The sequence below is a fragment of the Tauraco erythrolophus genome, chromosome 3 (genome assembly GCF_009769465.1).
Source record: "Tauraco erythrolophus isolate bTauEry1 chromosome 3, bTauEry1.pri, whole genome shotgun sequence".
Classification (NCBI taxonomy): Eukaryota; Metazoa; Chordata; class Aves; order Musophagiformes; family Musophagidae; genus Tauraco; species Tauraco erythrolophus.
In genome coordinates, this window is record NC_141467.1 from 79,165,168 (window position 1) to 79,177,732 (window position 12,565).

A 12,565-nucleotide genomic window follows, 5' to 3' on the forward strand; every position below is an offset into this window, starting at 1 on the left:
TGGAAGCTGATTTCTTCATGATAGTTTTGCTAATATTAACAATTTGATTTTCAAAGAAAAAAAGCAACAAAAACTTCCTAAGTTCCATTTTATTGAACCACATTCCCATCCAAAACTTTTTTGTGATGTAATTCTTTATTTCAGACATAGATATATATATATATAAAAACAGTCAGTGATCCCACGTAATGATGTTTAAAGTGTAATTAAGCAAAAGTTACTATGAATGAATTGTTGTGGTCTAGAACATGAAGTAAAATAATGTGCAGGTTTGCTTTCTAATTGAGATCTTGACCTCTTCTCTGTATTTTCCAGGATGAACCAGGTGCAGCAAGAAAAGGAGCTAACCGAAAATATTTTGAAAGTGGTGAGACTTTTTTCCTCTCTTAGTTTTGCTTGAATTTGCATGTGAATATGAATGGACAGGAAATAAACCATTGCATCACAGTTTTGTTGGATTCAGTACATTTACATTATATTTGCCACTGTTAGTACTTGCTACGGTTCCACTATGTGCGTTTTGGACAGCGTTGTCTCTGCGCTGCGTGTGGTGTGGAATTTGTTCCGTGTGATTGAAGTATTCTTTCATCAGCGCATCCTTGGAGCTATATGAACTGAGCAAGCCTCTACAAAATCAGCGTGGAATTAGTAATTAAGACCATACCATGCTTGAGCTGCAAAATCATAGGGCAGCAAAATTCAACACTTGAAACATTGTTTTTTTTTTAAAGGATTTAGTAGATCTCGTAGCTGAGTGTTTTCTGTGTAGCTTTCAACTGAGTGCTAGTTGTGCCTAAAGCGTTTCCCTTTGAGGGACGCAAGAAAGAGGAAGAACGAACCCTTTACTTCCATAAGTAGCCTATCTTGTTTCCCTACTCTTGTGTTACTTGGAATCAGTTAAAGAATTTGTATTAGATGTTTTCGACAATTTTTTACTTATTCATATTTTTTTCAAATAGATGAGCATCAATGATGTTTAACTGTTTTACCAATTCATCAAAATTTTTGGAAAAATCTTGCTGTTTACAGAGAAGCTGGTTTTGTTTCAGCTGTGGAATAATAACTTAAAATTTAAAGTCTGACTGCGGCATAACTTAATGCTCCAAAAATGGACAAAAAGGTGTAGCTGAAACAGAAAAATGTTTTGTTTCAAGTGGAAGTAAGCGTTTGATCCTGTTTCTCTGAGTACCTGAAACTGAAGTAGAAGTCACAAATGTCTTTATTGTATGCGAAATGCAGGAGCAGATTCTGCATGGCGATAAGACAGGTGTATAATGACTTTTTTTTACTATCCTTTTACTGTACTGTTACATTTCAAGTGTTAATTTAAACCCAGAGCTAAATTCAAAACCAAGAGGTTAATTTTTTTTTAATGCATTTGAACCGTTACAGTTAAAGGAGCAAGCTGCTGATTCCATCCTTGTTCTAGAAGGAGCACTTAAATTAAACAAAGATCTTTATGTCCACACTATAAGAACTCTGGATTTATTAGCCATGGAGCCTGGTATGGTGAATGGAGAAACAGAGTGTTCCACAGCTGGACTGAAAATCAGTGCAGACGAGATACAGTGCCAGGTAGCTTACATTCTATACGAAAGCTTTCAATTTATATCTATTTCTTTAAGCAAAATGTTAAGTAATATTTTTGAGATAAATTGCAGTATTTTTCTATTAATATTTCCTGTGTTGTTTTTTAATGCAATGGGATATTGTTGACTTCATTTTTACATTATTAGAACTTTTTTTAACACTGTAAATATTGTTGCTTCTTCCCACCCCCTACCCCTTGCTTCCCACCCCCTCCTCAGAGTTAGCCATTGTATGACAAGGACAGTTTATTGCATTGTTCTTAACGACCATGTGGAAATCATTCTGTCATTTTGTAATGCCTGTGCAGAATTACTCGTACAGAGGTCACAGTTAAAGAGGAAACAATTGAATTATGTGAGGAAAGGTATGCAGTGTATGTCAGTACATTAGATAAAACGAGGAATAAAATGTGTGTAAGATTTGAGCTGAAATACTTAGTCTTGACTTTAAATATTATATACATATCCAAAATAATATGTTTTGTATCAATGCTGTCTGCAGGTTTGCTATGATTTGGGTGCAATCTATTTTCAACAAGGATCTACAAATCCAGCTGTTCATGAAAATGCTAAAGAAAAGTTTTTCAAAACAAAGGAGTTGATTGCAAAGGTAATGAGTGTTTTATTAGCATGTATACTCAACTCTTCTAAAAAAATTGTCTAAATTACTGCTTCCTTCTTTAGCAATTTAATTACTGTTAATCGTACACATGGCCTTTAAAGAAACTTAATGGAATTTTGACAGCAAGTTTTGTTTTTTCACATTGTGTCTTGTTAGAAATGCTGTTCATCGGCTGCAATATATTGCTGCTTTGTTCTACGTTTTGTAATGAATATTCTCTTACACAAATTGTATTGATGAATCTCCAGGACTAATATTAACTCAACTGAACAGTACATTCTGTGTCTATTGTGGGATTTTGATTGTGGCGATGTGTTTTTGAGGAAGGTTAGCACTGCCCATTCTCTTTTTATTTAACTTTCCCTTGGAAATCAGATTGTCCATGTTCTGACCTTTTGAAAAATACAACATTTTAATTTACAGCTGAGATATGCTTCCTTTTTTATTTTGCTTCATATTTCTATTCCCAAACCCGCGAAACTCAGATTTTGATTTAAATAGGCAAAACATGGTCTAAGCTATGAAGAGCACACATAAAAGTATGCTATTAAAAAAGAAGTGTGTACATGCACATTCTTTTGTTGTTTTGCTGTTACTTGGGGAAATTGTGAGTCTGTGTTTCCAAATAAGGCTTATGTTTCATAATATTTTGGCCACTAAGATTTGATTAACTCTTACTTTTCAGATTGGTTCGTCATCACTTCATTTTACCATCGATGAAGAACGGTTAGCTGGGTACTGTCAAGCTTGTGGAGTTCTTACTTCATCTTCTGATGATGCATCTCAACAGGCAACTCCATATAGCCAAATCCATAGCTGTATGAAATCTGGCAACTATCAGGTGAAGTGCTTAAATAAACCCACATATATTTGAGTTTTTTTTATCATTTCACCTGGATGGTTCCGCCTGAACTGATAGGGATTTTAATAAATTTAAGTGTTCCAGTTAAGCATTAACATACTGTTTTAGAACACATATATAGGAATATAACATAATCTGATATAGGTTAGATTAAAATTAAAATATCTTGGATTTCATACAATGTAAATAATTTGTACTAGCTGATGTATGGAATTTTCAGGTAGAATCTAATTCTTTGGGTTTCAGGGAATGTTGCTGCTAAGATGTGCAGGTTTGGTTTTTTTGTTTGTTCATTTCTCTAATACTAGAGAACTTTTTTGTTGTTTGGTCCCTTCCTGGTTATTTAATGAATTTTGGTATTACATATGGGTGCAAGCTTCTTCTGCTAGTTTGATCATTTTTAGCACATAAAGTAATTTTTTATCTGTATCTTTTGTGTTATCCATTGACTATTCCAACTGTGTTTGTGTTACAGGACTTAGTGAAGATATTCCTTGAAGATAATCTAACCCTCAGTTTACCTGTTCAGTTCAGGCAATCGATTCTGAGAGAACTCTTCCAAAAAGCTCAACAAGGGTGAGACATTAAATAATGATCTTTTCAATGATGATGAAAAGCAACTTGCATGAGTTTTGTTTTTCATGGAAAGTGTACAAAATCTTCTAACAACAAATTACTTGCATCCAAGAAACTTCAGGCTTTATTTCTGTGGGCAATCGTCTAAACTACATCTTCCAACTAAGCCGCTGTGTCATGATGTATCTCACTGTGGCCATTTAATGAGTATTAACACTTACATAAATAGATCAGTAAAGTGGTAAAAGTCATAATTGATCATATATATGTGTGTGTCTATATATATAAAAATAACATTTCTAACTATGTTAATGCCTCTTTAGAGGTCTTCTGGAAGTTGAAGTCAAAGCTGGTGAGGCTAACCATACCAAGCAGTAATTCTGTAAGAGCTGTGTACTTCTTTGGGAACACTGGCAGTGCAGTTACCTGTGAGTAGGAGCCTTGTGCAGTGCTGAACTAGCCCAGGGCTGAAGGATTAGTATGGCATGTTTATAGTAGGAAAAAAATTATAAGCAGACAGAATTAGGCACGTTACAAGGGCAGCTTGTGGGTGGCTCCCAACTGAAAAATGCTGAGCACATGGCTGCATCCAAAAATCAACCTTATGTGGAGCTCAGGCACTTGAATCAGGGCTATATGGAAAGTATCTCCATATAATCGTGATAATTCTTCTCTGAGGGGAAGATGCCTACAAATATTATACTTGAAGTGAGAAAGGCTCAGTTTTACAAACAGATGTGTGAGGAAAAAAGTATTGATGGTGGCAGCCTCTTGGTGATAGCCTTTTGTGTAAGAGCTTAGTAGTTACTGAATTCAGCTTTCACTTCAACCAGAGAGGAGTCAAATAAACATCTCTTAGAGGAAGATCTTAGAGGCTGTAGCTTAGCACTGTGTAGGGGTGTTTTAATCTCTGATAGGGCTGATACAGAGCACCTTCAGTGATGAGTACGACACAGAAGGATGGAGGAGCTTGACTTTGCGATCTAGTTAAGGCACACAGAGAAGAATTCAGAGAAAGAAGCCAAACTTTCTGGTCATTTGTTTTGCTTTTTTGTCCAATGACTGTATATTCTGAGATGCATAAATATTCATGAAGTGTTTTGGGCTGTCAGCCATGCTCAGGGCATGCTTGCCAAGAAGCGATGCACCTTTGTGTGAGTCGCACTGCTCTAGTTGGAGTTCCAGTGGTGCTCAGGATGAATCGATAATGAAGTCTACATGTGAAACAGAGCTGTGGGTGGGAGAGAATTTTCTTTTAAAAAAGGTGAGGTCCTGGATAGACTCAAGTAGATCCTGAGTAAAGTTTTTCAGAGTGCGATCTTGGACAGAGGTATATGTTCCAAATTTGTCTTGGGATCTGGCACTTTGGGCTTTGCTATAATACCAACTCTGTATTTGTCAGAGAAAGTCTGTGATCTTTGGTTTTGTGTTCATGCAGGAATGATGCTCTGGATGAAGTTTGTTTCAAAGTCTGCGTGTGCAACACCGTCTGTGATGTATTGCAGGGTCAAACAGTTGATATTCAGTTTTGTCAACTGTTCCTAAAACCCACCAAAGAAAAAATAGACTACCTCCTTGAGGTAAGAAATTATCTGAAATTAGAAGGAGAGGCAGTATTTAATGAGATGCCTCCTTCCCCAGATAACTGTGTTACTGTTGCAACTAATGCTCAAATTTCTGAAGCAGAGAAAATACTTTGTAAGGTAACTTCTCACACTTTATTCAACTTCTTTGCAGTTAGAATCTTGCATCTGTGTTCATAGCCCTGTTTCCATGTGTTGGGGAGGAACCAATGTTGACCTGTTGCTTCAGTTGGATTTGAAATTGCTGTGATTCCTGACATCATTAAATTATATAGAGATATTGTTAAGTATTGGTTTTCAAGGAAGAAAGAAACAAATCCTCCAAGACAGAGATACTAGAAAAAGAAGTATCTGTTGAAGAGGACTGCTTTCTCTTACCATCTTTGTTGTAAAAGTTAGCACGTCGTTAAATGTTCCTGAGTTACTGTATGTGTGAGATTTAAACTGTTGCCCTCGATGAAGCTTTTTTAGGAAACTATTGTTGTTCAAACTAAACTTACTCGTTTTGTGGCTTTGCTGTTAGTTTCTTATCTTCTTTGCTTAATTTGAGCCTTGTCTTTTACTTGTCTCTTAAGAATGTGGCAAAAATTGACTGACAGTACTGTATACTTGAGAGCAAGCAAAAGCTGTTCCATCAACTGCTTACATTAGGACTTAAACATATTTCTCAAAAAAAATATTTCTTGCAAGCTGGCAATTAAATTCAACTATCTAGTTATCTTTCAACTACTGCTTTTTTAAAAAAACAGTTAATCCTAGTGAATCTTAATGGTTTTGCACTTAAAAACGTTGATTCATTTTTAAACTGATGTAAAAGGGCTTTGTTATTAATAATCCTGTGATGCTGACTGATACAGTGACAGTCAGTGTCAATGCACTTGAATATCAGGGAATAGGAAAAAGGTATGTAAATAGTGTCTGAGGGAAGATCACAGTTGTCTTGGGTACAGGTTGAAAGAAACTCTGATCCATCTGTGACGGCTACAGTGTTTATCAGATAACTTTGTTGCCTCCCTTGAGAGAGAGGGTTATCACCTGATGCTAATCGTGAGTCAGAAAACCACAGGATAATGCTGTGTGTAACTAAGTATTTTAAGAGTTTCAAGGAGCTGCTTAATTATTTACTGCTTTCTTTCCCAGGTTTGTTCAAGATCAATAAACTTGGAAAATGCTTCTGAAGTGTTGAAGAGGAAAATGGCAGCATTTCTCAAGTGTGTACCTGTGTTAAGATAACATGAATTTACACTTTGCAAGCAACGTAATACAGCACAATAAATGTTTTGAAAAACTATAACTGGAAAAATAAGCAGCTTCTTCCTGCTCAGGTGTTAACTTTGTTATTTGTTTAGAAACTTGTGTTTGGGTTTGGAAGATCTTCAGCTTGTCTTCATGATTTCATCTCACGAGCTGTTCATAAAGCTGCTGAAAGATGATGAACGGAAGCTGCTCGTTGATCAGATGCGGAAGCGATCTCCTCGAATCAACCTGTGCACAAAACCTGTGACTTCTTTTTATGATATCCCAGGTAATTTTCTCAACATTTCCATCAACTTGTAGGCAGGCAGTTACCTGTTTCCGTGCTTGAGGTTACTATGTGCAGGTCTATTCTCAGAAAAAGTTTAGAGAGAATGTTTTCACAGAGAATGCTTCTCGGGTTTAGTTGGTGAATGTCCTACTTGTACAGGAAAAAGCTGTTATTTGCTTGTATCTCAAGTGAGTATAATAGATGTGTTCAAATGAACGTGTCCTATCTGACCAAGGGAGAGAGAGGTGTGGGCAGTTGGTTTGAACCAAATCTGGCTGTGGCAGCTGTTCCCAGAAAGGGCACCCTGCCTCTGGACTTACACCAGCACTAGTGCTCATGTGACAGTGTGATGAGCTGGACCAGGAGTACCATCTGGATGAAGTTTTAAACCTACCAAAGTGAAACCCAGATCTTTTTGGCCAGTTCCTTTCCCAGATGCAGTTGGTTGGCTGTGCAGCTGCACAAGTCAAAACAAACAGAAGAGGTGGGACATGGTGACTGGAGCTGGAAAGAACTTATCTTTTCAGCTCTAATACAGTCCTGCGTTGACTTAAGCCAGTTGTGAAAATGCATGTTTTCACTAAAGCAGTATAGGAACACTTTTTTTTTTTTTTGGTGCAGATCTTGAACCTATTGCTTCACTGTAGCAAGGATAAGGGATTCTGCAGAGCTGCGTGTGTGAGAAAAGGGGAGCATTGCAAGCAGCCCTTCAGGTCAGGAGAGCTGGGAAGCTAGCACAAGGTGTTTGTGGAAGGGCACAAACAGATGTATGGAGCCTACAAAAGTACTGGTGTATCTGCTGTTCTGTATTCTATTTATAATGTTATATACTAAAGAAATGTAAGAAACGTTAAGGAGGAATGCTCTGGAGACCTGCTTGCTTTTCTTCTAGCTTCAGCAAGTGTCAATATTGGCCAGCTTGAACATCAGCTCATATTGTCAGTAGATCCTTGGAGGATTCGCCAGATCTTAATTGAGTTGCATGGTATGACTTCAGAACGTCAATTTTGGACAGTTTCAAATAAGGTAATTTATTTCATGTGGTCATGAGGGAGTGTAATTCAAGGACAAGTTAGGTATCATACTGCAATGAACAGGAAACATTTTGTCATAGATACTCAGTGTGGTGTGGTTTTTTTTCTCCCTTCTCTCTGCATAATGGTAGTTTAATAAGAGTGATGATACATATCTAAACTCACATTCTCTATGAAAAGTATTACAACAAAATCTATAACCTTTGTTTTAAGAAATTACTGGCTGTATCACAAGCTTTCCTCCTGAGAAACCAAATTTCTGTAGCTCTTACTTTCAGTGTTCTGACAAGTTAGTAATATTACTTTAGTTTAAATTCCTGTCACTAAATGCTGGAAGCAGGAGAGAGGAGGAAGTTTTTTTGTTGTTGCTGTCAAATAAGGATTTCTTGTCTTTTTTGGCTTTTTTCCTCCCAATTATTGTGTGTTTAGAGTATGAACAAAGTAGGGTAGCTAGCCATTTTTATTGTACTTCTATATGAGCAATACCTTACTTCTGATTAGATGTAAAAAAGGAGTTGGCAGTTAGATGTCAATCATTTTCAATGTTTGAGTTTTGTTTTTAATATTTTAAGCAGTGATGCGGATTCTAAAACTGTTTCTGTGCAAATGTCCTATGTATTTCTCTCCCAGTGGGAAGTACCAAATGTTTACGGCAATGTTATTTTAGGAATTAAAGACAATCTGACTAGAGATTTGGTCTACATCCTTATGGCGAAGGGACTACACTGCTGTGCAATTAAGGTGAGAAAGCCATCTGAAGTTACTGGCGAGTTAGTTTGGGCAACTGAATTTTAAGAACACTGAAAATATGGGAAGCCCTTTTTGAGAAAAAGAATTGAAAAACTGGGAGGTGAGGGAGATGTAGTAACGAGCTCTGTGTGTCACGTAGTGGTTAAATATTTCTGCCTCACAAAGTTCCATCAGCAGAGGAAGGATAATGGCTTTCCAGTGAGTTGGGCCTGGAGGTAATTTCATTCATACAAAGTTTTGGTTACGATGTACTGAACCACGTTGCATCAAAACCCAGCGGTGATTTGACTTGCTCATACGAAGTGCTGTTCTTTTGGTTGTTTTACATAAGGAATTTACTGGAACGCCATTTTATTTGCCTTGTAATTGGCAATACTGTAGTTTGCTAAACTACAAGGTAAAACAAAACTGTGCCTAATATGTCAACAGTTACTTCTGGTATGGTTTTGCTCAAACTTCATGTTTTGTTTGAAAAATCTGAAACCGTTGGAACTATTAAGCTTAATAGCAAGTCCAAAGGACTCAAAAATGTAAATAGTAGTTGTGAGATGCTTGAGCAATGCTAATGATAATGGATGCCGAGGCTGGTTTAGCCAGGATAGAGCTGAACAGCACTTTAACTCTTAGTGTTTTCCCTTATGAATCCATTAGGAACCATTAATGCATATCCTCTTTATTGCAGGATTTTGTCCATGCAAAACAGCTTTTTGCTGCTTGCTTGGAGCTGGTGACGGAGTTTTCTCCAAAACTCCGTCAAGTCATGCTGAATGAAATGCTACTTTTGGATATTTACACTCACGAAGCTGGACCTGGTGTTTCTGGAGAACGTCCTCCTTCTGATCTTATAAGCAGAGTCCGAGGATATTTGGAAATGAGAGTACCTGGTAAGTATGTTGCCATCTTCCCTGAGTCACAGTAAAGGACAAAGCCTGAGAGAAAGGGAAAAACAACCTCACTTTGTGTTGTAGATCTACCATTTGGGTGTATAATTGGGAAAACAATAGTGAAGCTTGACACTGGTTTTAGTGAGTCTTTAGAAGTTCAATTAGTTTTTAGAAGCTGGACATGAGAACAGGAATATCATCATACCTATACATTGCTAAACACTGACAGTTTCTCTTTAGTGCCACTTAGAGGACTTGAACAGGATAAACATTCTGCATTTTTACCTGGAAAGTTTTGCTAGTTGTTAAAGCAGCCCCCATGGTTTCACACTGAGAGAGTAACTTAGTACTGTTGTGGTTGGAGCGAGCTGTTGCTGCTCCTAATTTTCAGAGGTGAAGTCCCTTGTAGGGTTAAGCATGGTGGTTTTCTGTGATAGAAGATATGGAACAGAAATGGCTAAATAGAGGGAATGGGTTTAGCTTGTTTTCATATAACCCTGTTTTCTCAAAAAAAAAAAAAAGTTAAGCAAAGAACCCCTTTTCTTCCAGATATCCCTCTTCGACAAGTTATAGCTGAAGAATGTGTTGCCTTCCTGTTAAACTGGCGTGAGAATGAGTATTTGACCATGCAAGTTCCATTACCTCTGGTCCAAACTAATCCTTATGTGAAGGTAACGAATGCTCAGTCTCAAAGCTTTGTCAGGCTGTAATCGACTTTTTCCTATTGAAGTATTTTGTACTTTTAAAAAACACGTACTTTTCTGTCTCAAGAGTGTTGGGTTTTGTGGCTGTAATGAAGTCAGTCTGCTGTAGAAGACAGCAGGGCTAAGCACCAGGTGTGTTTGATGGTTGGTAAAAGACATGGAGGCTGTACTGCAAGAACAGATGAAACAAAACTGCATCTTGGCTCTTGTTGACTGCCAGCTGAGGTTGGTTCCTCATCCTGATGAGGATCAGCCATGCGTGGTTATGATCCATAAGCTGACTGAAACCCTGTAGCGCTTCCATAAAGGACTCTTCTCTCAGCCAGAACTTAGCCTAGATTCATGTAGGAGGTATAAAAAGTGTACAGATCTTAGGCTTCATGTCTGGTAGCTTCTCCATTCCCTAGACACTTTATTTCCAAATGTGCTATAATGGTTTCGGTTTTGAATCCAACATCAGTGTCAAATTTCTGGAGACATTCAAGCACTTCCTTTTTTGAAACTTTACTTTCAAAATGGTTTTACAGCAGTATTTCTACTTCAAAGTCAGGCAATGAAGCTCAGTGCAGATCATGTTACAGGACAGATTCATTTTTGGCCGCCTTGATTCACCTGTGGTATTTCCTAATTTCCATGTTGAGGTTCAGCTCTTTCTGTTTAGCAGAGGGTGCCACTTCAGATTAATTATTATATGAAAGTTAAGAGAGTTCCAGGGAGCCAGTCTTTGTAAAACTCTATTTTATGTTTTGTAGGTTTTATGCAATATATTTAACTAGAGTGTAAAGCTTGTCTTCTGGAGCCTGTAGTAATGAAATACGCCCAAAGGAAACTAGTAAAGGGAAGAATCTTCTGTTGTTTGATTCCTGTCTTCCAGGTTCCTCATCAGTGTCCTGCTGCAAAGTTTAGTCGCATTGCTTTGTTGTTTGTAACTTAAAATCACTTACTTGGCCATTTTAAATACCAGCAATTCCTTTGCTGTAGTCAATATTTAGAAAAGCTGTAGTTACTCTATTTTTTCTTTCACATTGTATAGCTGGGACAACTGCTGGCTGCTACATGCAAAGAACTTCCTGGTCCCAAAGAAAGTAGGCGGACAGCTAAGGACCTTTGGGAAGTCGTGGTACAAATCTGCAGTGTATCAAACCAGCACAAACGGGGGAACGATGGCAGAGTGAGTTTGATAAAGCACAGGGAGTCTACACTGGGCATTATGTACAGGTGTGTTTTCTTAAATTATTTTCAAAGATTGTTTGAATTGTGTATTTGACCCCATGTTCCCCTCAGGAATTGTCTGGATTCCACTATCAGAGTGGTGACAGCAGCTAAAGATCTCTAGCGAGTGAACAATCTGCTCTCTGGCAGCGTTGGGTATTAGTGGTGCTGTCTTGACTTTCCTTTTCAGAGAGAAAAGCAGTGTGTGGGATTTAGGTCAACCTACAGACACCAGAACGTGTATGCCTGTGCTCCCATTATAATCAGTGTAGATCTTCTAGTAAAGTCAATGGCATCTAGAGGACAGTGTGGCTGACTGATTGGTGTCTGCTTTACATCGGATAGAATTGCTCTGCAGACTCCACTGGCTGTATCAGTTAACTGCTTTTATAACTGTATTAAGCATCTAGCTCACAGCATAGGTGTCCGCACTTAGCTGTAGGTCTCTGAGTCTAAAGCTGGATGTTATTCAGTCTTGAAATGGAACTCTAGTTCAGCTGAGCCCTTGGGGAGAGGGAAAGGAAGACAACACTGTTGACTGGAGTGATTTCACTGTCCATTACCTAACCTCTGCCTGCCTTAGCCTTAACTGATGGATAGATTGATTCAGGACTCTGATTTGTCCACTCAGTAAGTGTTTTCAGCCTGTTCTTAAGTTCAAGCCTGATTATAAGTTACCTGTTATGGTAAATTCTGGAATGTACGATTATACTGAACAGCATTCCATGTTAAAAAACTCAGAAAAGGTGCCCCTGTCAAATTATTCTTTGTCTTTCTCGAGATGATCAGGTTAATATGTGCCTGAAGGCTAACTGGTTTTGCTTATCCTGCTGTGGGATGGGTGGAAGAAGGGTATGTGCTTGCTGTAGATTTCAGTTGCATACTGCGACAAGGAAAAGGAAGCAGTACTGATGTACTCTCGGATACCGAACCTTTTCTGACCCCTCTGATTCAAACAGTAAAGGGCAGTGACCCTGTTATTATGGAAAAGAAGCAGTGAAATCTTTTCCAAACAGGCTGTGCTTGTCTGAATTATCTTATGGTGAAAATTTCTGTTGAGGTATGACAAGGAGATCAATATACATGATAAATGATCACTCTGTACCCTCTTCTCTAAGCCTGTAGGTCATTGTTGCAATTGTAGCTTGGAAAATTACAGTACAGTTCAACTGCTTTCCCTTTTAGAGTCAATGGTCAACTTACTACAGAGTGGTTTTCATGCCT

General features: G+C 37.9%; 1 protein-coding gene across 5 annotated transcripts in view; it reads left to right on the forward strand.

Annotated features, from left to right (window-relative positions):
• The window catches only part of INTS8 (integrator complex subunit 8), a 28,687-nt gene that overhangs the window by 6,776 nt on the left and 9,346 nt on the right, over positions 1-12,565 (forward strand). For all 5 annotated transcript variants that reach the window (XM_086608749.1, XM_086608754.1, XM_086608750.1 and 2 more), the window contains exons 5-17: positions 316-367; positions 1,393-1,575; positions 2,092-2,199; positions 2,897-3,052; positions 3,549-3,649; positions 5,088-5,229; positions 6,373-6,443; positions 6,582-6,757; positions 7,650-7,783; positions 8,422-8,532; positions 9,224-9,425; positions 9,975-10,096; positions 11,163-11,347. In XM_086608749.1, coding sequence (XP_086464875.1) covers positions 316-367; positions 1,393-1,575; positions 2,092-2,199; positions 2,897-3,052; positions 3,549-3,649; positions 5,088-5,229; positions 6,373-6,443; positions 6,582-6,757; positions 7,650-7,783; positions 8,422-8,532; positions 9,224-9,425; positions 9,975-10,096; positions 11,163-11,347 — 1,743 coding nt within the window. The remainder of the gene's footprint in view (positions 1-315; positions 368-1,392; positions 1,576-2,091; positions 2,200-2,896; positions 3,053-3,548; positions 3,650-5,087; positions 5,230-6,372; positions 6,444-6,581; positions 6,758-7,649; positions 7,784-8,421; positions 8,533-9,223; positions 9,426-9,974; positions 10,097-11,162; positions 11,348-12,565) is intronic.